The sequence below is a fragment of the Saccopteryx bilineata genome, chromosome 2 (assembly GCF_036850765.1).
Source record: "Saccopteryx bilineata isolate mSacBil1 chromosome 2, mSacBil1_pri_phased_curated, whole genome shotgun sequence".
NCBI lineage: Eukaryota > Metazoa > Chordata > Mammalia > Chiroptera > Emballonuridae > Saccopteryx > Saccopteryx bilineata.
This window is the reverse complement of record NC_089491.1, coordinates 34,054,349-34,078,494: the sequence shown is the minus strand read 5'-3', so window position 1 is coordinate 34,078,494 and position 24,146 is coordinate 34,054,349. Positions and strand designations below refer to the sequence as shown.

The 24,146-nt window shown below is 47.7% G+C and overlaps 1 protein-coding gene across 1 annotated transcript in view; it reads left to right on the top strand.

Annotated features, from left to right (window-relative positions):
- The window catches only part of GALNT12 (polypeptide N-acetylgalactosaminyltransferase 12), a 33,022-nt gene extending 9,170 nt beyond the window's left edge, over positions 1-23,852 (top strand). Inside the window, exons 2-10 of the mRNA XM_066256661.1 lie at positions 3,927-4,096; positions 7,446-7,635; positions 11,272-11,457; positions 13,808-13,925; positions 15,317-15,493; positions 17,522-17,653; positions 18,463-18,576; positions 20,543-20,689; positions 23,259-23,852. Of these exons, the coding sequence (XP_066112758.1) occupies positions 3,927-4,096; positions 7,446-7,635; positions 11,272-11,457; positions 13,808-13,925; positions 15,317-15,493; positions 17,522-17,653; positions 18,463-18,576; positions 20,543-20,689; positions 23,259-23,405 (1,381 nt within the window). The 3' untranslated portion in view covers positions 23,406-23,852. The remainder of the gene's footprint in view (positions 1-3,926; positions 4,097-7,445; positions 7,636-11,271; positions 11,458-13,807; positions 13,926-15,316; positions 15,494-17,521; positions 17,654-18,462; positions 18,577-20,542; positions 20,690-23,258) is intronic.
- Positions 23,853-24,146: the final 294 nt, after the last annotated feature.

Genomic DNA, 24,146 nt, shown 5'->3' with positions numbered 1-24,146 from the left:
TGATCTAGCTTTTAAAAAATAATATTTCTTTGTGATTATAAAAATTATGCATATTCATTGTAGCATTATTTTATTTATTTTTTTGTAGAACAATTTTAGAATGCAGAAAAATACAAAGAATTAAATAAGAACCAGCAATACTCCACTGTTAACATTTTGGCATGTTTCTTTCTATTGTTTATTGTTTATTTGTGAGTGTGTGCACACATACATTGTTGTGCAGAGAACTGGCATTATGCTGTATAAATTTGTACCCTGCTTTTTTGATTTAACGTTATAATGTGGTCATTGTCTTCTATTGTTAAATACTTTCCTAAAAATGTGGTTTGGGATGGCCGTGGAGCATTTCTTCATGCAGACATGCTGTACTTTATTTAAGTATTTTTTGTTGGACATTGAAATAACGTCCCAAAGAAAATAATATACCATACTCCTCCTTCAGGGTATCTCTGATTATTGCCTATGTGAGAAATTCTTATATATATATTAATATGAGATCAAAGAGAAGAGGAACGTTTTATGTGTTGCCAAACTGGTACCCAATCTTCTTGTGATTTTAAGGGGACACTAATAGAGAACCGACCTAGACATTTGAGGAAAGTGGTGTTGGCCTTGAGCTCTGGGATGCCACAGACCAGTAGAAACACAAACAAAAACACTGAGGAAGATATGGTCAAGCAGAGCTGTTCCTGCCCTCTTACTTATTATCATGAGAAGTAAATTTTAACCCAAAACAGGAGGGATGTGATTTCACACTAGAGGACAGTTCCTTAATAAATTGAATAAACTTTACTTTTTAAAACCTCACTTCATCATTCTTATTTCCACTTATCTCTGTTTGGATGTTTACCTTTTTCCTTTTAAAGATAAGAAAACTTGATTTTTAGGTTTCACAAAAAGGCACTTTTTCCATGTAGCATAAGCAATTCTTTATGATGCCTTCTAGTGGGGCTGCAATAGCTTTTCTCTGCACCCTCTTTAGGACTTATGGGTTTATTAAATCTAGATCTACTTATTTTTATGTATTTCCCATTTGCTATAAAATGCATTTGGAGGAGGACAGCTGTTTGGTGGAGGTTGAGGAGAGTGAGATAGGAGAGGGCCTCAGTCACACCCACTAAGATTGAGGCACAGTTTCCTAGGTCGGGATCGGCTTGATGTACGTACGCTTTGCAGCATTACACATCTTTTTCTTTTTGAATTAAACTTTTAATTTTGAAAAATTGAAAGTTAAAGAATTTGCAAGAAAGCACAACAAACTCATATATATCCTTCACCTAGATTCACTCAATACATACTTTGCCCCATTTACTTAATTTTTCTCTTTCTGTGTGTATATTATAATATGATACGCTTTTGAGAATAAGTTACAGAGATAATAATCTTTTGTTGTTACTTCAGGGTGTATTTTCTAAGAACAAGGACACTTTCTCCTGATACCATAATGTGTAGGTATCAAATTCAGGAAATACATAGAATATTGAATTTTCCCAACTGTCCCAACTTTTTTCTTCCTGATCTGGTATGAGAATCAAGTGTAACATTTACTTGTGTCTTTTTAGTCTGAAACGGTTTGTTGGCCTTTCATTGTCTCTTGGGACATTGACATTTTTTAAGAGTGCAGGCTTGTTGCTTTACAAAACATCTCTCAGGGTAGGCTGGTCTGAGTTTCCTTGTGTTTCATTTCAGCATGTGTATTACCACAAAACTTAATGACAAAGCAAGAATAAGTATTTTTATTTCCCATCATTTCTGTGGATCGGGAATTCTGGTATGGCTTAGCTGGTGGTTCAGGCTTGAAGGACATTCCAGTCAAAATGTCACATGGGGCCTCCATCCTCCACCTCTCTCAGCCTTGTCTTTAAAATGGGGACAATAGAGACCAGCATAGGAAATGGTTGTGAGAGTAAGTAAAGTACTACATTTCATTGATTCCAAAGCAAAGCACTTCTTTTTTTTAATTTAGACATTTCTGATATTAGGATGTGTATTAAAATCATTGTAACCTACAGTGATTTGTCTGTCTCAGTGGTTCATTAAATAGTAAGTAGTATGTCTTCTAATCATTGGTGTCTTAACTTTGATGAACAATTGTAGACCAGAGATATGATAGCACTAAGGAGTTACTAATTTTTAAGGTGTTACAATGATACTGTACTTATTATTTAAAAAAGAATCCTTATCTCTTAGAAATATATATTGCAGTATTTATGGACATTGTGATATGCTGAATATTGTTTTAAAATAATCTGGGAACAGTGGGTGAAGGCATAGATGGATCAGGACTGACCAGGTCAGGTGAAAGGTACACAGGAGTTTCTCACAGTATTCTCTCTACTTTTGTATGTTTGAAAATTTTTTTAATAAGTTAAAAGAAAAGAAGACACAAAGAAATAAGTTGCGTCCACAGAGGGTTCTTCCTCGAGTTTTTATTCATTATTCAGGCCTCATCCTAAGTCTCTTCCTCTTAGAGGCCCTCCTTGATTTCCTGTTCTGTGGTTGCTCCTCTCCTCCCTCCCTACTCCCCTCTGTAGTTGCTGTTTACCCCCCTTCTTTTGTTCTTAGTATGATCGCTTTCTGAAATTATTGATGAGTTTGCTTACTTGATTATTGTCCACCTGAGTGTAAGCTTTGTGGAATGAGGGGTTTTGCCTATCTGGCACATAGTAGGCCATCAGGAAATATTTGATGACTGACTGATAAAGGGCCATGGATACAGTGCCTAGCGTGGGGCAGATGGTCAGCAGATGTTGGTTTCTCTGCTCGTCCTGCTTGATTCTGTCTCTTTGCTTTGCGCTCAGCTTGTTTGTTAAGGTTTTCCCTTTCTGCCTGAGGCCTGGCTGGTCTTCAGCATTTATCCCCTTATAGAATTTCCAGCCCAGTAGCTAGTCCAACATTCAGACCTTAATCTTCCTGGTGTCCCTCTTGCATTTCTGTCCTTCCCCTAGCTTGCTGTCAGCCATGCCCTCTGATGATTTTCAGGCACTGCCCTGTCCCTGTGATGACACTGGGAGTTTGTCATTGATCACTGTGAGAATTTTGTGTCAACCAGGACCATCCCTGTAAAATAAGGGCAAATCCTACTAAACAAAGAGGGAGTTCATTGGTTCCTATTACTGCCAGTCAAGGCCCACCCCCAGAGGGAGTGGGCTCAGCCCCACCACCACCATGAGGCTGCCATAAAATGGAGCAGGACTGGTGTGTGTACTGAGGGGTAGTCACTGTCCTCCACTGAGCCCTTCCTGGAGCATTCATACCCTAGCCCTGGTTCTAGCTTACACGTTCAGCGCGCCACCTCTGGGGTGAAGTGTAGGGAAGATGCCGGGAGAAAGAGAGAGGCTCAAGTGGGGCTTGAGTCACCAGCGCGCTGTGAGTGACATGCTGAAACGGAGATGCAGGTGTGGGCGGAGTACTGGAGGGGAGTGTGGGAGGGGGCCACTGCCCAGGTCTGACCTCAGAACCAATAGGGTTCAGTTGTTCTTGCAAGAGGACAGAGTTTGCCAAATAGAAAAGTGAGGGAAGGGCATTCCAGGCAGAGGGCAGAGTCTGAGCGAAGCCTGGCAGTGGGCTTGGAAAGGGGTGGACAGATGGGAGAGCTGTTAGGCAAGAAGTGACGGTCTCCCTCATAATTCTGCTTAGTTTGTATGTTGCTCAAATCTGAAAATTGCTTTAAGGCTTAAAACCGGTATCCTACAGTTCAGCCTTGTTGGGTGTCATTTTAGAACCTTTCGTAGACTGTGCTGGGGCTCCTAGTGGAACATGGGAGCTCTGGAAGACCCCAGAAGGTTATTTCCCATTCCCCACGGGGAGGCCTTGGGATTGTGACCTATGTCCCCTTCATTGCCCATCCCTAGCACCAGCCTGGGCCAGGTGCAGGCACAGTTAACAGTAGGTTCTCGATTCCTGAAGTTGTGTTGTGTTTGCAGGTGCAAAGAAGAGAGATATGATTATGATCATTTGCCCACGACATCTGTTGTCATAGCATTTTATAATGAAGCCTGGTCAACTCTCCTTCGGACAGTTTACAGCGTCCTCGAGACGTCCCCAGACATCCTGCTAGAAGAAGTTATCCTTGTAGATGACTACAGTGACAGAGGTAAGCCCCTGTGAGCTCTGGGGTGGCCTGGCTCTCCGTGGCAGGGCCCGGGAGGTGAGTGTGATATGGGACGTGTGGGATAAGCTTGGTAAGGACAGGCCTCCTGCTTCCTCCTATGTCTGGCTTCTGCCCTCAGGGAGCTCAGAGCCAGGCGGAGGAACGCAGATGTAGTGGCAGAGGGCTGTACCACATGGTGCTACGGGAAACAGAGGAGAGGGACTCGCTCTTCCTGGGTGTTCGGGGTGGTTGACCTTAGTCCTGAAGGTTGAATAGTTTGTGGGCAGCAAAGGAGGAGGGAGGGCGTTTTAAGTGGAAGGCGCAGGTGTGCAAAGGCTTGGAGGTGCAGCACTGCAGGGATCTGCCAGTAGTTTAGGAAGGATGGCGGGCCAGCTGCTTAGGGGATGCAGGGAGAGGACAGGTAGGAGAGGTGAAGAAGGGTGCAGGCGTTAGACATGAGACCAAGGAGCTGGGACCTTGTTTTAAGGGCAGGGGGAGTCAAGGCAGGGTTTTAGTCAGGACAGCTGATTGGGTGGATCCCTCTGGGATGGAGTGTGGAGAATGCTGTACAGAGGGGCTTGGTGGGAAGGCCAGGGAATGTAGGGTGGCCCAGGTGAGAGGCAGAGGCTTGGAGTCGGGTGGTAACGGAGGAAAGGGGGTGGGTGGGACAAAGGGTATTTGAGAAGTGGCACCCACAGGGCTGGAGACTGGCTGATGCAAGGAGGACCTGTGGGCTTCTGGCATGGGCCCCCAGGTGAATGGCAGTGCCAGCTCAGAGCTGAACAAGCCACCCAGGACAGGAGGAACAGTTCTGGGAGGGCAAAGGGCTGTTTGGTTTTGGATGTGTTGAGTATGAGATGAGATCAAAGGGGCCAGTTCAGACAAAAGAACTGAAGCCAGGGAGAGGTGTTCCCCTGAGAGGGAGGTCAGCATCTCTGCAGCCCTGACCAGTGACCTAGGATCCAGCAGTTCACATGCAGTCCAGGGCTGGCCCTCTATTGCTCAGTGAACCATTCTGGAGTTACTTTGTGTGGTGGGCATAGGCACTAGGGATTCCATGAGAGCAAGACAGTCCCTGCTCACTGTTTTCTCAGCCTGTTTCTCACTTGTGAATGGGTTTGTTCACACCTGTCTCAGAGTTGTGGTGAAAGATAAATGCGATCATGTGTACATATACACGCATAGGACAGAACCTCAGGTAGCCGCAGTGCCTGGTAGGCACTCACCCATTTCCTTCTATCCGTTCCTCCCAGGGTTTGTTTTCCGTCTGTCTTTGTGGACATTGGTTCTGGGTCAGAGCACATGGACTTGATCCAGCTCCAAGACTTCACCGTTGTCCAGCCTTGAGCAAGGAGCTGAACCAGTTTCAACCTCAGCTTCAGGCCCTTTTATAACCTCTTACTGTAATACAATTAATTAACATAAATAAAATGAAATAACAACAGTTCAGACCCTGTAAGGTCATTGTGAGGACTAAATGAGATAAAGCAAGGTCAGTGCCTGGTGTCTTGTTAGCAGTTGTGAAATGGTAACTTCTGTTTTTATGAAATATTAAACTATAAAGTGCTGAAGATATTTCAGAAATGACTTCTTCAAAAGCAAGTATCAGATTTAGGGCACTAAGTAGGATTTATGGGATTCTGTGACTGCCAGGAACATGGTATGAGCCCCTTCCAGCACAGCTCAGGTCCCTGGCAGACCTGCTGTGAGGCTGCGGCTTCCCCTCCCTGTCGTGGTAACCTGTACAGCAGGTGAGCTGCCCCCTCAGCCTGTGACGGAGGTGAGCGGGCTGCCTGCCTCCTCCCTCCCATCTGCTCTCAGTCTGAGCGCCCAGTAGAGGTGTGAGCCCCTGGAGGGCGTGGGAAGACAGTGCAGGCAGATGGAAGATCAGTGCTGACCAACTTCATGGAGTGCAGGGAAGCCTCAGTGCTCTTCTGTGGGTGTTCACCGGGCACCGCAGCAAGTGACCTTTGCGTGGGAAGTCATCATTCTCACTCCTGCCACCAGCATATTTGCAGTTAGTTATATTTATGGTTGAAAAAAGCCAACTGATGAATGTTTTCTTTTTTTTTTTTTTTTGAGTGCCAAGAATATTTAAGGAAGCATTTTTACAAACTAAGAAACAACCTGGAGCATTTTATAAAATTTCCCCTTCTCCTGCTCCGCATCCCAGTCCAGGGCTCTATCCACTGCGCCACCCCGGTCAGGCTGCCCTTCTCCTGATTGCTGAAGACTTTGAGGCAAAGCCCAGTTGATACGGGGAGACCCTCTCCTGTTTATTTTTCCTAAGGGGTGCCCTCCAGCCTCCACCTGACCCAGGGAGGTGTGTGAATGGGGCCTCCAGCCCTGGAGCTGGGTGGAGTCAGCAGTCTTGGGGCCAGCCCTGGCTGTGGGCTGTCCTTTCAACCTCTAAGGACTCATTTCCTCTTCTGCCAAATAGGATGTTCTCCTGGCAAGTTTTGGATTTGTTTAACAAGGATGAGAAGGGGCAGGAGAAAGCTCTGGGAGGCAGTATTAAGCCTGTGAACTCAAGGAGGCAGAGGCCCTGGATTTAAAACAGGGGTTGTCAGCTCACTTGCTCTATGACCTTGACCTTGACAAGTTAGCCTCCCTGGCCTTAGTATTTTCATCTGTAGAATAAGGTAGTACCTTGTCGGATTGTTGCAAGAATCACATGAATTACATATAAACCACTTAGATTGCAACGAGCAGGGTAAGCCCTCTCAGGTGGCTGCCGTTACTAAGTACTACTCTCCCTGTGTCAGCTGAAATGTGCTGCCGAGGAAATTGGCATTCACATAACTATAATGACATAATATAATAAAGTGTACATTAAAATAACTATAATAATATAGCTATAACATACAATTCATGTTAACATAATTCCATATAAATTAAAATTTTAGCATATTGCATAATTAACACAAATTAACAAATTTTTATTAACAATTTTTCAGAAAAAAATTGAGGTTGGGTGCTTCTTACACTTTTTAAAAAAATTTTTAAATGTTTACAAGTGGAGCCATAATGTATTTGGGGGTGTAACAGCTGTATTGAGATATGTTCACGTGCCGTATCACCCATTTCCGGTTCACGTGCCGTATCACCCATTTCCGGTTCACGTCCCGTATCACCCATTTCCGGCACTTGCTGCTTCTGGAACTCCTCACCCCAGCCGCCCAGGCCTTCGGAGTGCTTCCGACCGCGGTTCTGGGTGAGGGGAGCACGTCCCAGGCGGCCAAGCAAAGGAGGCTCGTGTCTGTCTAGTCTTCTTTCTGGGCCAGGGAGGCCCTGGAAGGACCTGGCTTAGGGTATGCGGTGGTGACCCTCGCTGTCCGGCTTGCCTCCCCAGAGCACCTGAAGGACCGCCTGGCCACCGAGCTGGCGGGGCTGCCCAAGGTGCGCCTGATCCGCGCCAACAAGAGGGAGGGCCTGGTGCGAGCCCGGTTGCTGGGCGCTTCCGCGGCGAAGGGCCAAGTGCTGACCTTCCTGGACTGCCACTGTGAGTGCCATGAGGGGTGGCTGGAGCCACTGCTGCACAGGTGCGTGCGCCGTCCACCTGGGGAGGGTCCCGAAACAACTTAGAAGCAAAAACAGCCTGATCATCGCCCTGTGAGAGGCCATGGGGCGCCTGGGTTCAGATGCTCCTTGGGCAGGTCCTTTGTCACTGGGCGTGTTTACAGTCTCTACCTCGTCCGGCTTTGGAGACCGTTAATTGTGTTAATACATGGACAATTCTTAAAACATGCCAGCATGTTGGAGGCCCGATGTCAGTGTGTGCTTTTATTACTACTTATTATGCACGTTTTTTTGTAAGAAGCTTAAGAATATAAAACGACATTTCTAGAGAATATACATTTTGGTGTATTTCCTTCAAGCAGGGCTGACTTATCTATTAACACCCAGTGCCTGCAATGCCTGGAGCCCATGAAACTTTAACAGACCTGCAAACATATTTTTATGTTAATTCCTTTTTAAAATCAGAAGGAAAAAATGAATATCATAATAATGACTGTAGGACAATGAATCTAGTCTAGATTTTGTTTGTCTTTATACCAATATAGTTGTAATTTATAGTTTTTAGCATATTTATTTTTTAATCGAGTCATACAAAGTTACAAAAACTGTCTCCAAGGCCAGTTTTCCTGCTATCTTGAAGCAACTCTTATGCTAATCCTCTCAACCTGCCCCTTCCCCAGAACCACCGTTACTGGGCCCTGACTCTGGTTCTCTTCCCTCTCTCCCCAATCTCCTGATTCTGCATCATAGCAGTCAGGAGCTGGGCTGGCAAATCCAGGTTTGGGGGTGTTCTCTGTTTGGTCCCCTGTGTGGAGCAGTCACAGGCTGGAGGACCAAGTTCCCTGCAGTTGTCAAAGTGCTTTCCCGCGCCTCCAGCACTTTGGTTGCCAGGGTCTGTTTGGAAAAGCTGCGGCTCACTTGTTTCCCTTCCTGGGTAAGACCAAGCTGTCCCCTGCTCTGCTATTTTCTGATGTCCTGGGTTCTTGTCCCCTGTGGGTGCCATGGCTGCCTCCTTTTCCTCAGCTCTGATGAGCTCACCAGCAGCAGGGACCTGGGGTGGCTTAGGCCGTGATGGAGGCTGAGGTTATTTTGACAGCTGAGTGTCCCTCTGGCATCTGGGCCAGTAGGTTCACCCTCCCCCCCTCCCCCACACTGAGCATTCAGGTGGCCACCTCTAGGCCTGTCTGAAGTCAGCTGATGTGCTAATGACACCTAAAATTTCACTCCAGCCCACCCTTTGGAGAGAGCGAGGCAACCTTCCCCATAAATAAGTCTCTGCTTCATACCTGTAGATGAAAGGATTCCCTACCCTGGTTGCCCATTAAAAATATGTGGGGAACTTTTTCTTTTTTTACTTCTCTCTTTTTATTGATTTTAATTTAATGTGTTTACATAGATCCTAGTGTTGCCCCAAATGCATCCCCCCTCCCCTGTATTCCCCTCATCATCTCCCTTGCCCCCCTGTGGGGAACTTTTTGAACATACCAACCCCTGGGCCCATGGCAGACCATTGGGACATGAATCTCTGGTTGTGGTGCCCAGGCTTCTAGATGTTTCAAAAGCTCCCCATGGATTCAGGTCCGTGCCAGAGTTCAGACACTCTGGACTCCGTTGCTCAGGTGGTCCCAACCAGGAACAGTGACCCCTTCCTTCCAGGGCCTTTTGGAAATACATGCTCTTGATCATCATGTCAGCCGGGCAGTGCTTCTGGCATTTTGTGAGCCAGGGACAAGGGATGCCAAACACCCTGCAGTCCGCATCCTATACAGCAGAGAATGGGTCTGCCCCCGATGGCAGTTGCACCTCCAGGGGGCGCGCTGCACTCAGCCTGCGCCTTCTGTAACCGTAACCATGACTCAAAGTCCTGTCCTCCAGTACCGGCTCCCCAGCTTCCCCTTTCCCATAAAATGAGGCTGTCCCTGGTTCTCAGCAGCTTGGTTGCAAGTCACAATTCTTGGGGTCTTTGCTAGGGGCCATGCAGCGTCTTTGAACCCCAGCAGGTCTGTCGTTTTCCCCTCTCCTAATAACACCTTCAGTTTATTTAAAGAATTGGGCACTGGCTGAAACTCCCTCTGCAACTTCCTGAATTCAGTGAACTCGCAGGTGTGATTCTCTATCTCACAGAATCTACACTGAACAGTGCAGTTCCCCCTAAAATTATAATTCTTTCCTCAGTGTCAGATTCAGAATGCCTCCTCTAACTTCCTGGTGTTACTCTGAACACGCTTAGGGCTCAAGTTTGGCTGATCTCTGTTTCCTTACACCATCGTTTTGCGTGAGTCTTAGGAGTTTTAGGTGCCAACTTCCAGATAAAAGCCCCAAAATGTAACCCAGAGAAATCTAGTGTTCACACGTAGTCCAGTCTCAGTTCATCTTCCCTGGTGTGCTGTCAAGTGCAAAAACAAAACAAAAAAAAAACCCCAGCCTGGAAGCCTGCCGAAGGCGGGCGGGCTGGTAATACAGATTGTGGACAGGCTAGCTATAAAGCATACACACAGGCTGAGGCCTGCAGCAGAAAGTCACAGTGTTTCCCACGAGGTGTAGTATTTCACAATAATTAAAACTAAAGGAAAAAAACAGCGACAGTTCCAGCTTCTCTGCCAGCCAGTCATTTTGCAGACGTTCCCAGGAAGCCCTCATGTTAACCCTGTGAGTATATACAGGGCGGGGCAGAGGGAGGCTTACAGATGTGGGCACATGGAACAGTTTATTCTTGTATTATTAATTAATTACTGTATTATTTGTTATATGAACAACTGTAAACTTACTTTTGCCCCACCCTGTTCCAATGTTACCCAGGAACAGGGGTCTCAAACTCACGGCCCGCCCACCAATTTTGTGTGGCCCGCAGACTGGCCTGCAGATTAATCCACGAAGTTTGATTAGTCTTCGGGCCGCACAAAATTGGTGGGCGGGCCGCACGGCCGCGAGTTTGAGACCCCTGCAATAGGCCCTGAGAGGCTCAGTGACTCAGCTAATGTCACACAGGGAATAAGGGGCGTGATTAGAATTTATGCAGGGGTCCCCAAACTTTTTACACAGAGGGCCAGTTCACTGTCCCTCAGACCGTTGGAGGGCCACCACATACAGTGCTCCTCTCACTGATCACCAATGAAAGAGGTGCCCCTTCCGGAAGTGCGGCAGGGAGCCTGATAAATGGCCTCAGGAGGCCTCATGCGGCCTGCGGACTGTAGTTTGGGGATGCCTGATTTATAGTCTGACTCCAAAGCTGACCCTTTGGTCTGGGGGTATCTCTGCACAAGGAGATAAGTATATATTTCTTGACTTCATTTTTTCACTTTCAAAATTATTTTATTTCTTCATTGTGATTGAATGAAGGAAGCTTTTGCAGTCTTGAGATACTAAAAATCTGCTTCTGTTTTAAAAGTTACCTTTGATTTTTAACATGTCTTATAGAATCAGAATATTAAAGCGTGGGACTTTTCATAGGAAGGTCAGAGTCCTTGCTTTCCCTCAAGAGTCCCCTAAGATGGCCACCTGCCTGACATGGCCGAGGACAGCTGGTAAAAGCGAAGCGGGTCTTTCCCACACAGCTGTTCCTCCTTGCTAGTGAATGGTGGGGAGAGTTCATTCCCAAATTTTGTAATGGTCTTCCTGCACCCATCCACATGGAGTCGGGCTGTCTTGGGTGTCCGCAGGATCCACGAAGAGGAGTCGGCAGTGGTGTGCCCCGTGATTGATGTGATCGACTGGAACACCTTTGAGTACCTGGGGAACTCCGGGGAACCCCAGATCGGGGGATTCGACTGGAGGCTGGTGTTCACGTGGCACACGGTTCCCGAGAGGGAGAGGATGCGGATGCGGTCCCCCATCGATGTCATCAGGTCAGGTAGTCAGCTTCTCTGAGCACGCCTCATTGCATCTGGCTAACATGTCAGTGAAGGCCCTTGGGAGGGATAGGTAACTGTTGGGCCTCCCACCTTGCTTTAGAACATTTGTTTATTAAAAAATTTCAGCCCTGGCCAGTTGGATAGATCATTGGCCGGCATGCGGACATCCCAGGTTTGATCCCTGGTCAGAGCACACAGGAGAAGTGACCATCTGCATCTCTCCCTCTCCCTCTCCCTCTCCCACTCCCTCTCCCACTCCCTCTCCCTCTCCCGTTTCTCTTTCTCTTCTCTTCCCTCAGCCAGTTACTCTGTTGGTTCCGTTCAAGCGTTGGCCCCAGGCACTGAGGATAGCTCCTGTGATTCGGTTGGCCTAGAGTTTAGTTTGGAAGGCAAGGATAGTCAATACTTTGTCAAGGCCCAGACGTGCTGCTGGAGGATCTAGAAAGTTTAAACTCGGATTCGTGGTATTATCATATATATTTCCCCATTTCAGAATTTATTCTTTCCGTCTGCTTGTCTGTGGTGTGTTGACCTTTCTGCTGTGGCAAGATGGAAGCCTCGGGCCATTTCTGAAGCCAGTGCTGGCTCCTGGGGGAACCTGTTAGGGAGAAAAAGGGCCAGCCAAGGAAGCAGGCCAGAGCTGGGGTCTAGATCCTGGAGGGGAGATCACTCAGGCTGGAGGGGAGCAGGCCCCCAGGGAGCTTTAAGATGCCCATTGCCTATTATGATCTACTCACCGGCCTCTTGAGGGCCTCTGTGAGTGCCTGCACCATGACTGGGTGGGTGACCAAGGTGCCACAGCCTGGCACCTGCCTGCCATTCTCTGGGGGAACATGATCTTATCTCCTGGTCTCTCCTGGTGTTGTAAAGTAGCATTCTGTGGGTTCACGTAGAGACACTAAGGCAGGATACAGAATAATTTTTTTATATTTTTTATTATCTTTTTTTATTTTTCTGAAGCTGGGAACGGAGAGAGACAGTCAGACAGAATCCCGCATGCGCCCAACCGGAATCCACCTGGCACACCCACCATGGGGCGACGCTCTGCCCACCAGGGGGTGATGCTCTGCCCCTCCGGGGCGTCGCTCTGCCGCCACCAGAGCCACTCTAGCACCTGGGGCAAAGGCCAAGGAGCCATCCCCAGCGCCTGGGCCATCTTTGCTCCAATGGAGCCTCGTTGCCGGAAGGGAAGAGAGAGACAGAGAGGAAGGAGAGGGGGAGGGGTGGAGAGGCAGATGGGCGCCTCTCCTGTGTGCCCTGGCCAGGAATCGAACCTGGGACCTCTGCACACCAGGCCGACGCTCTACCACTGAGCCAACCGGCCAGGGCCACAGAAGAATTTTTAAGAGGAGATTTATTGATTAAACCGCTGCATATGACTAACACGGGGTATAACTAACCCAAATCGTGCAGTCTCGAATGTAACTCTGGGGCTGGTTATATACTCTTGACCACATACAGGTTGGGGGAAAAGGAGGGGGAGTATGACACAATCATTAACAAGCTTATAACATTTGTCTAGAGGATCTATAAAAAACATTAAAACTTTCAAGATAACACGATAGTGATGTCGCTCTACATATCAAAGACATTCACAAATCTTTTAGTGTCTATCTCCCCTCCCTTTGTCTAGAGGTATACGTTACTCTCAGGACTCCAGGAAGAGAGGAAGAGTTAAAATCAGTGGAGGGTGGTATGTAAATATTGTCTCTTATTTGAAGGGAAAGGAAGGTCTTCAGATAACCTTTATTCTATAGTTAAACTAAATGACCCAGTTGTCCTTGCAAGCCAGAAAGCTTCTGCATTCTTCTCCCTCCTTTCTCCAAAGAAAGGACGGGGCAAGAAGCCTGACTCTTCCTCCTAAAATACTAATTTTTGCAATCCGTTGGTACCTTACCACACTGGTTGTCTATGCTAACAGTGTGGAGTTTCTTTCCACCTTAGGCCTTTGCTCCTGCTGGGTTCTTAGAGAACCATTCTGTTTCTGTTCTTGGCTGACTTCTCTTTGTTCTACAGATCCTGTCTCTTCCAGGAAACAGAGCTCCCTGCCCCCGCATCGCCTTATGTCCTTTTTTTGTGTTCACACAGGTTCGGGGTGACCTTAGTTAACACATTGACCATACACAGAGTTCTGTACTTGCCTGTAAAGATATCTGGGCCCCAGGGCAAGAACCGTGGGGTACGCCTGTGTCCCTAGGCCTAGCTTAGTGCTGGGCAGAGCGTGAGCTCAGGGTACTCTTTAGAGATGGATGATTGGGTTAGAGGACTTGCCGTGGGAACAGAGTTCAGCTAACTGATGGTTTCCTGCTGCTTGCGTTGCAATACTGATCTCCTGTACTTCTAGGTCCCCAACAATGGCTGGTGGGCTGTTTGCAGTGAGTAAGAAATATTTTGAATATCTGGGGTCTTATGATACAGGAATGGAAGTATGGGGCGGAGAAAACCTCGAATTCTCCTTTAGGGTAAGTATTCCAGTTTTCTCTTTGGACTCATTCTTAACCTGTTTTCTCCTTCTCTCTCTCTCTTTTGGAGTACTGGGATTTTTATGAGAACCTGGTAGACTTTTCCTCCATATTGGCAATTTATCTAGCAACCCTGAAAGTTGATAATGGCATGTGCATCCTATAAACATTTATCATACACAGAGTTTATCAAACATATATACTTGCCTTCTTGTCTGAACTTTGGAAAATATCTACTTTTAAAATAGATAGATCTGGGGCAGGAAAGGGCCTTGCAAGTTGCCTAGTTCTTTTCTCTCCCTGCCGCAGGGAGGGGCTGAGGCCCCTCGAGAAGGGACGTGCTGAAGGAGTGTGTGGCAGAGACTAGGCTAACACTCGGGTCCCTGCCTCCTGATCCCATCTTTTGGAGACTTGATTTCCTTAACTATTTATGAAATGGCCTCTTTAGTTAGCACCGTGACTTTCAAACTGTGACACATATAGAGTTGTTGGGGAAACTTGTTAAAAGGCAGGTTTACAGGCAGTCTCCAGAAAGTCAGAGTCGATGGGTTTTCGGTAGGGAGCAGGCACCTGCCTTGTACACTAAGCCCACCAACCTATCCTGCTGGATGGTGCCCCCGTGAGAAACCCCAAGCATTTCAGTGGGTTTCCCCGTTAACTGCACCTTGCATTTTAAATATCAAAAGCTTATGTTCGTGTTCATGCTTTTCAATAGAAAACTAAAATTTTTAATAATAGCTTATATGGTTTCTTGCTTTAAAAGAGTCATTTAATAAAGAAGAATATGTCCCTCCACCAAAGAGTCACATCCCCCATCCTAAGTGCCAGATGCTGTCCTTGATCATACCTCCTGCAGACAGTGGATGGAGTGTCCATGGCCACTCACCCCAGCATGAAATGGCCCAGATGACTTAGCCCGTTGAGTTTGAGAGTGTGCTTTTAACAATCTTTCTGCCTTTTCCTTAGGTGTCAGGCTGCTCTGCCTGCCTCTAGAAGCTCTTCCTTTCCCCTTCCCAACCTCTCCTCTTACTCGCTGCTTTCCTTTCTTCTGTGGCTAGGAGATCAGGTAATCAGCCTGGATTTTTCCTAATCAGTAGATGGGTTCCCAGCGAGGTCAGCTCTGAGTGCTGTCATGAGTCAAGTGCATGAGCTTTCGTGCATGGACTTGGGACTCGGTTCCAGGGCTCGTTTGTCGTTGGGGCTGCTTTCTTGCTCTGACTGCAGTCTGTGTTCTGAGTGTGCCGGGGAAGTGGCCTGCTGCCCTGTGGAGGGTGAGGGCTTGGCAGGCAGTGTTCGCCATGATGTTTATGCCCAGCCTCCTGGCTGCAGCACTGTCAGCCAGCACCTTGTTCCCTGCTCGCTTACCTGGCCCTCCTCTGCTCTGTGTGCAGATCTGGCAGTGCGGTGGGACCCTGGAGACCCACCCGTGTTCTCACGTCGGCCACGTTTTCCCCAAGCAAGCTCCTTACTCCCGCAAAAAGGCTCTGGCCAACAGCGTCCGTGCGGCTGAAGTGTGGATGGATGAGTTTAAAGAGCTCTACTACCATCGCAATCCCCATGCCCGCTTGGTGAGTTCCTGGCCCACCTGCGCTCCATCCGGCCTCGTCTGAGCACAAGCAGCTGGTTCTGGCCTCTGTGCCGTAGGAGACCTGGTTTCAGAAATAGAAGAATAAATTGGGTTCTTGTGATACGGTATGGGAAAATGGTATTCCTTCACTTACAATTTACAGTTGCCTCTCCTTATTTGCAACAGTTACAGTCTATATCTAGTCACCGCAGACACTGAATTGGGGAATACCGAAGCATCGTCCTTAGGGGAAGCGCTGGTTAGGGCTCTTGCAGGTTGACATTTTTGTGACCCAATGAACACATAACCTTGTGTTTTGTTTCTGTTACTTAATATATATTGTTGGTTCATCACCTTGGACTCCCCGCCCACCACACTGTCACTCATGCCTCAGAGAAGCTTATCGAACACACACAGTTTCTCTGCCAGGAGATGAACCCTAGAGGGCTCTTCACATGCTTGGGAGCCGTTTCAAACAGTGACCTCCCCAACACAAAGCGCAGCAATCTGGAAAATGTGGCACTAGGCGGCCCACAGAGAGGACACCCGTTTGCGGTGTGAGAGCTGCAGCAGGACCTCGGCGGAGAGTGTGCACCTTGGGCGACTCCAATTTCTTGCCGCCCTGCTCTGTCCTCCAGTGATGGAACGTGTGAGAACATCACAGATGTTGATTTTAGGGTTACAAACCAATTTTAACACATAGGTCCACTGTCTGTGCACAGACCAGCTCTGCGCACCCCCAGGACAGGGGCCCACTGACCCTGCATTCCCATAACTAAGAGCGCCGCTCGGAAGGACAAGGAGGTCTGTTCCAAGACCTCTTTCCCGCCCTGGATGAAAATCTCTTCTGACCCCTTACTACAGCCCTCAGGCTAGCTCTGACATTTCCATCTTACAGGAGAGGAGACTGAGACTCAGAGGGGGGATGAGTAAAGGGACTTGCCCCAGGTCCCGTGGCTGACTCGGGCAGAGCTGTGCCTGGGCCACGCACACTGCAGGGGACCTCTCTGTGCTCTGCAGAGCCCCGGGGACCCTCCCCTTGACCTCGTTCTCGGCCTCTCGGCCTCTGGGCTGCATCGCTTCCTCTGTCTCGCCCAGGACTGCAGGGCAGAAACCTCTGCTCTCCCCTGTCACCCAGTCTGGGACCCCAGGTCCCGCTTCCTGGGAATTTCCAAGAGTAGTATGTTAAAGGGGCACTGCGTCCACCTTCTGTCTGCATGGCCAGTGGCCTTGGAATGGGCATTTTGTTGAAGATGGGAGTACAGTGACTCTCATCAAGAAATGAACTTCTGGAAAATAGGCAGAAATCTCAAGTTCTGTTCAAATGTTTTTACTTATCATTACCATTTTGTTAAATATTTAACTTCTCAAATTTTAATAGTTTAACATCACAGTGCAGGGACAGTGATATGTCTGCAATCAGCACTGCTTTTGTGGCTGTGCAGTGCATTGGTGACACTGCGTAGATGCCGGCTTTAATTATTGAAAGTTCTTAATCATTGGTTTCATCCAGAGCACAAAACTCCCACTAGTATTTATTATTGCAGCATTTTGCTCTTACCATCGTAAGTGTATATCTAGACTCCAGGACACTGAGCATGTAATGTTTTCATTCACGATTATATCTAGAATACTTAGCTGTGTTTAAAAGAGAGTGTCAGATAGCAGTAACAGATCAGAATGGCATTGTATATGCGTGCTGCTGGCAGTTTGCTGGTCTGTGATCACATGTTATCTGTGATGTTCGGGTCCAGGGATCCAGCGCAACCCCGGGATTTGGCTCCCTCATTCCATCAGCAGGTGCTTTGTGTCCTTCCCCGTAACGAGAGCACCTGGGAGTGGATTTATGTCTCTCCGGCTAGAGCGCTGCCGCTCTGTCTGAGGCTGTTTCTGTGCTCTGTGTCCTGCACAGGGCCCAGCACACATGAGGTGCTCAGTAAAAACTTATTGAACAAGTGAGCAACAGTGGAGAGAGGGGCTCTGGTATCAAGACCCCGTTAGGGGGCTGATTGTTTTGTTGTTATCTCAGGAGCCCTTTGGGGATGTGACAGAGAGGAAGCAGCTCCGTGCCAAACTTCAGTGTAAGGACTTCAAGTGGTTCTTGGAGAACGTGTATCCGGAAATGCACGTGCCTGAAGATAGACCTGGCTTCTTTGGGATGGTGAGTGAGGCGGGCCCGTGGAGAGCAGGAGTTCCCAGCCCCCAGGTCTGATCAACGAACCCTGGGCAAGAAAGGCCCCTTTTTGGGGACCACAGGCCTCCTCAATTCCAAACTCCGCTCCCTTTTCTTTTCTTACTTTTTTTTTGTATTTTTCTGAAGTTGGAAACAGAGAGGCAGACAGACTCCCTCATGCGCCCGACCAGGATCCACCCGCACGCCCACCAGCGGGCGATGCTCTGGGGCATCGCTCTATTGCATCCAGAGCCATTCTAGCACCTGAGGCAGAGGCCACAGTGCCATCCTCAGCGCCCGGGCAAACTTTGCTCCAATGGAGCCTTGGCTGTGGGAGGGGAAGAGAGAGACAGAGAGGAAGGAGAGGGGGAGGGGTAGAGAAGCAGATTGGTGCTTCTCCTGTGTACCCTGGTCGGGAATCGAACCCGGGACTCCTGCACGCCAGGCCGACGCTCTACCACTGAGCAAACCGGCCAGGGCCTCCACTCCCTTTTCATCCATTGTTATTCCTTCTCTCTATGAGTGTCTGGGGCTCAGATCTAGATGTCAGCCCTGGGAGCCATCTCGAAATGTGTGAGTATAAAGCACCCATTTTATAGATGAGGAAACTGAGGCTCACTTGGTGTTAGGATTCCTGTCTATGGTAGAGAATGGGAGAACACTTTTAGAACCAGAAATGTAAGGAGCTCTTACCAATGAGTCCAGTTCTTGAGACAGGCACTTCTCTCCCTCAGAGCCGTGGGTAGAATCTATTGTGTAGAAAACTGGACCAATGCCACCTCTTATGTTTTGTTTAGCTCCAGAACAAAGGACTAAAAGGTTACTGCTTTGACTATAACCCTCCCAATGAACACGAGCTCACGGGACACCAGGTCCTGCTGTATGGCTGTCACGGGATGGGTCAGAACCAGGTACGTGCTCTTCTCTGTGGTTGACAGTCTCAGGCGGGGCGGGGCGGATTGTGAGGCTCTATATTCCGGCGGGTCATTGGTGTGGGCCTCCAAAGGGGCAAATGAGGCGAAATCTGCGTGTTGATTAAAAATTAAATGTTTGCTATCTTTTTCATTATAAAAGTAACATACTGTATGATCATTATGAAACATTTTGGAAATTTAGAAAGTAGAAGCGAATAGTGAATGACAGGACCCAGAGCAGCCACCACTGTAATTAAGACATTTATTTTTCATCTATTTTTTTTTCATGTATGACCTTTGGATATATGTTTTAGTTTGTTTTCATATGTCTCTGTGTTTTCCATCCCATATTTTCATTTACTTCATCATACTTGTGTTATTAGACATCCTTTGAGAGTATCATTCCTAATGGCCTCTAGATATACCTTTGTGTGGGTATGTGACTGTTTAGTAACTGATTCCCTGCCTCCCTGTTTTTACGACTATAAATAACCCTGCCACTAACATCTTTGGTCAGGAAAAAAAAAAAAAAAGGAAGGAAAAAAAAAACCCCAAACAGATCTGCATTTCAATGACTTTGTTAGAATTAGATCTTAAATGGAGTTACAGGTTTTGAGGCCGAGTGCCACACTACAGAGCAGTGTTTGGGGCAGTGACCGCAGCTGGGGGGAACTGCGTGGATCTGTCTGAGTGCTGTCCTTGGATCTGTCTGAGTGCTGTCCGTGGATCTGAGTGCTGTCCGTGGATCTGTCTGAGTGCTGCCCTTCAGGTTGAGCCGGGGAGCAAACCCCGGGGGGTCTGAGGACCAGAACAGGACCCCAGCCCAGGAAAGTAGACGGACCCACCAGGGTGGGGCCAGTGGACGAGGCTAGAGAGGAGTGAAGCTGGTTCTGGACCTTCAAAGCCTCACTGGTCTCAGAGGTGTCAGACACTAGAGACGGAGGGATGGGGACCTAAATTTTCTTCCAATCTGGAGTTCCTGCAGTTCCATTTGAATATTAAGCCCCCTTATGGTCAACAGTAGCCTTTCATAATTCAGACCCCTACAATCTGAAGTTGTTCAGGTTTTCCGACACTCTTTAGAACAGCGCTCCTCAAAGGTGGTTCTCGATGGGTACCAGCAGCGTCACCATCACCAGATATCAGGAATGCACATTCTCAGACCCATGCTGTCCCTCTAGAGCCCCAGTCTCTTGTTTTAACCAGCTTTCTGGGAGCTTCCTTTGAGAGGCACTGCTGCACGTGCCGTAGGAGCAGCCACCTGTGCCAGAATCTCCTGGGAGGGAGGGTGTGGCGGTCTTGTTAGAAAATGCAAAAATGCAGGTTCCTAGGCCCCGTCTCAGACTGAAGGCGTCCTCCCTCTGTCCCTGGGGTGGGGCCAGAGTCAGTATTTTTTGCAGGCCCATTAGAGGAGGAAAGCCATTGCTCTGGAAGAACCCAGTCCTCCCATCAGTAGTCACGTTGTTGGCTGGCGCACAGACTTGACCGTTTCTGAGGCACGATTGCACTCATTGTAGACCCGGGGGAGGACGGGAACGGGCTGCAGAAAAGGAGAAAAAAGAGCTGGTCAAGGCCGCAGAGCCCCCAGGAGCTGGCACTGGGACTGGCCCATTTTCTTTCCTGCTGTTTCGTGCCAGCACGGGGTGGAGTTCGGCACAGTGGTGTGAGGAGTCCAGGCACCAGCACAGCCCTTACTATCTCGTGAGCAAGGCAGACGTGAGAAAGGACCACTTCATTCACGCTTGCTAAGCACCACACCCGGGTGCTTAGAGTGCTGATGGCGGTGGGGGGGGGCACGCAGGAGGCTGACGCATCAGACAGTCTAGTCAAGTGTCAGCGGGTGAGGGGGCAGAGGAGAGGGAGGGACTCCTGGCTCCTACGCGCTCCTCACCCCCAGTTCTCATCCAGACTCCCCCCTCTTTCCACTGTGGAGGGTAACTGACATCGGCTCCTCCATTTTTAGTTTTTCGAGTACACGTCCCAGAATGAAATTCGCTATAACACCCACCAGCCAGAGGCCTGCGTAGCCATGGAGGCAGGAACGGATATTCTCGTCATGCATCTCTGCGAGGAAAGGGCCCCGGAGAACCAGAAGTTCATCCTGCAGGAGGTGAGCGCGCTGTCTCCTTGTTTCCTCGCTGCCGTCTGTCTGTCTGTCTGTCCATCTGTTCGTGGGCTGCAGAGGGGAGTGTGGAGGTAAAGTCTGCTCTCTGGCGAGTTTCAAGGATGCTGCCGTGTGTCGCAGGCGGGGGACGTCACAGTGACCCTGAGCCCATGGCCGCACTGTTGGAGCCCCAGTGTCCAGTGTCGGCCGTGCTGTCCTTCTCCTCTCACTCTTGACCCCTCTCAGTCTCACCGTCCACCCTCCACCTTGCTCTGCAGTGAGCTGAAACGGGATGAGGACCCGCCACAGACGCAGTAGAAGGAGGTGGGGCTCAACCAAGTGGAACAAATCACTAAAAGGCGAGGACAGAGCGTTAGGTCCAGGTGTGAGTCACTCCCTTCGCTGAGCCTCTTTCCCTGCTCTCTTACCCTGCTCTAAAACGGGGGCAGTCACAGCAGCCTCGTCATCTCCCTCGCGAGGACCAGACGGATGGCCAGGAGTATTCTCGGGAAACTGGGAAGCTCTAGCGGGATCAGTTGATACTTGCAGGGCAATAGCCCGAAAAGATCTCTCTGAGGGAACCGGCTCTCCGTCGAAGAGTGGCTGGGTTGCAACCGGGTGTTATTTCAGGCACAGAGGGCACTGGCTCCGCCATCTTTGCAGTAAGCTCATGATGTGACTCAGAAATCAAGTCATATTTTTGGACTCACGAAAAAGCATAAGGGAATAAAACCCAAAGGAAATAATCTCCCTGGGAAGCTGTCACTCCCAGCCTGGCCTCAGGGATGAAAAGATTCATCTAGACTGCTTATAAATAGGTGAATTCCAAGTGTAATTAGAAGTTGGAGTTTTTCTGTAGGGAATGTTATGATTAGCATGTAATCTGCAGGCTCCTTGGAAAAACCAGGCACCATAGTGCTATCTATGTGATACAAAAAATGAGGAAAATTATTTCTGCGAACCCCAAAAGTCTGTGACCTTCTGAAATGCCCTCTACCTTTTCTTTCTTTCAACTGGGAGCCATTGTAAGTCCTTGAAGAGTAGCCTCCAGGTAAAGGCTATAAAAGTGGTTTGAAATATCATTAGTATTTTATCTTAAATTTCAGTGACCCTTTAAGGAAAAGGAAGTGTCTTCAGAAAGGTGGGAGGAAGGATGCTTTATTTAATTACAGGCATTATCGCAGCAATATTACAGGTTCTGTTCCAGACCACTGCCATAAAGCAAGTATTGCAATAAAGAGAGTCACATTAACATTTTGGTTTCCCAGTGCTTATGAAAGTTATGTTTATACTATACTGTAAAGTATTAAGTGTTTAATAGCATTATGTCTAAAAAACAATGTACATACCGTAATTAAAAAACACTTCATTGCTAAAAGGTGCTAACTATCATCAGAGTCTTCAGCGAGTGGTAACATTTCGGCTTGTGGGGAGGGTCTTACCTTTAACCCTTTGAGCAGTATGAACGTTCATGTACCTCCTCGTGCCTCCTGACCATCCAGAGTACGATCGTAACAAAAATTTTTATTTTAAAAATGGATAAGACAACATTAAAAAAAGGCAACTGTGTGTTCTTCTTGTTTCCATAAATTGGTTATCAAACAAACATGATTTTAAGTTAATAAAACTATAACTGAAACTAATTTCATTTTTTGAGAAAAAACTCACTACTCAAAGGGTTAACGTGAACAAAGTGTCCTCTGCGAAGGGCGGCAAGTGAAGCAGGCTAAGACGAGGCAGGCCCGCGCTCGCTTTCCCATCGTGCAGTTTATGAGCACTTTTAAGGGTTTTCACGGTTCATACTTTTGAGATTCTTTTCCATCTAACTTTATTTCGGGAACAGGTATGTCACTGTTCTGTCCATCTGTCACTAGGCCATGATTAAGTTCCTTGGGGGCATATAGCTTACAACAGGGGCGGAGAAGAGGACCCAGGACTAGGGGAGAGATTTGTTGAGTTCACTCAGCAACAGTTTGGAAAAAGAAGAGAAGGGGGAGGCATTAAAGAGGATCACCGTCTTTAGAAGTTTGGGAATTGGCACCGTCTGTAGAACCCACTTCCTCTCTGGTGACTCCCCCCTCCTCCCCAGGCTGGCCCGGAGCTGAGCTGGGACTAAAGCCAGGTTTCCTGACTCTCCACTTAAATCCACAAGAGCGAGCTCTCCGGGGATAGAATTAGTTGACCTAAGTGGAAGAGATTCATAAAGAGTCTTTGGTCCTGATTTCCCTGAAGGAAAAGAAAAACTGTAAGGATGAGACATAGGGCCTGATGGATCCCCAGAGCAGCCAGAAGGTGGCACCATTGGCCACCATTGGTCATGACAGTGGAATCCAGGACCCTGTGAACTGTGCCTGTGACAGCCTAGCGTGACACATGTCTTGTACCTGCCTGGCCCTCTCGATGCACAGACAGTCCTGGGTTGCCATTGCACATGCAGACACTGATGACTCAATAAGTATTTCTGAAATGCTGAAGGTCACCCTGAGCACTAAAGAATACATTTTAAGGAAAAAGATACTTTCTGAGGAATTGCTTCTAGTTCTTTTGAACATCGAGTGTCTATTATCTTTTGTAGGATGGCTCTTTATTTCACATACAATCCAAGAAATGTGTTCAGGCTGAGAGGAAGGCGGTCAGCAACGGTTTCAGCTTCCTCCCACTCCTACGAGACTGCACCAGCTCGGAACGTCAGAAATGGTTCTTTAAAGAACGCATGTCATAACGTGTCACTGTGCCATGGAGACCAGCATAGGAGAGTGGGAGGACCTGGACTTAGCCCCACAGAGACTTAGCTAAGTACAGTGACAGACCCACTGAAAACTTGGCTGCTCTATTTTTATAAGGAAATCACTGTGCAATTTGGGAAAGCCACGTGGTAAGAATGTGAATAAGCTTTGTACTGATTTTTAAAACTTTAAAATTGTTCCTAAATACCCTATTTTCAAAGGGTAATCATAAAATGTTAACTTTTGGTAGCCAGAGAATTAAAAACCTTTTAAATATTTTTCTATCAAAATGTGTGTTTTACTGTTGTGCCTTTTTATTTCCCCTAGCAGAAAAGTTAATGTTTTATTTTTGGATTTGCAAGGATTTCCAGGTATGAAGATGTTTGCACATGTTGACATTAGACTCATGTACTGTACTTTGAATAAACTGATAATACTTCAAATGTTGGTTTAGATTTTTCTCACTGTGGACAGAGGGACAGTGGGAACATTTGTGCTGATTCCTTCGTGTCACTGAGATAACCTAGATTTATTTAATAAAGAATGCTATTTGATTACGTGTTGCTGCCATAGTCAAACCTCTAGTTAAAATTTATGTTAGCCAAAGAAGACTAACCAAAGGTGGAATTTCAAAAGAACAACTTGATATCCTGGGCTAATATAAACTATAAACTCGCCCGACACAGGGTAGACTTCCACAGTGCCTAGCTGTTGGGTGGCTGGCTATTTTTAGTAAT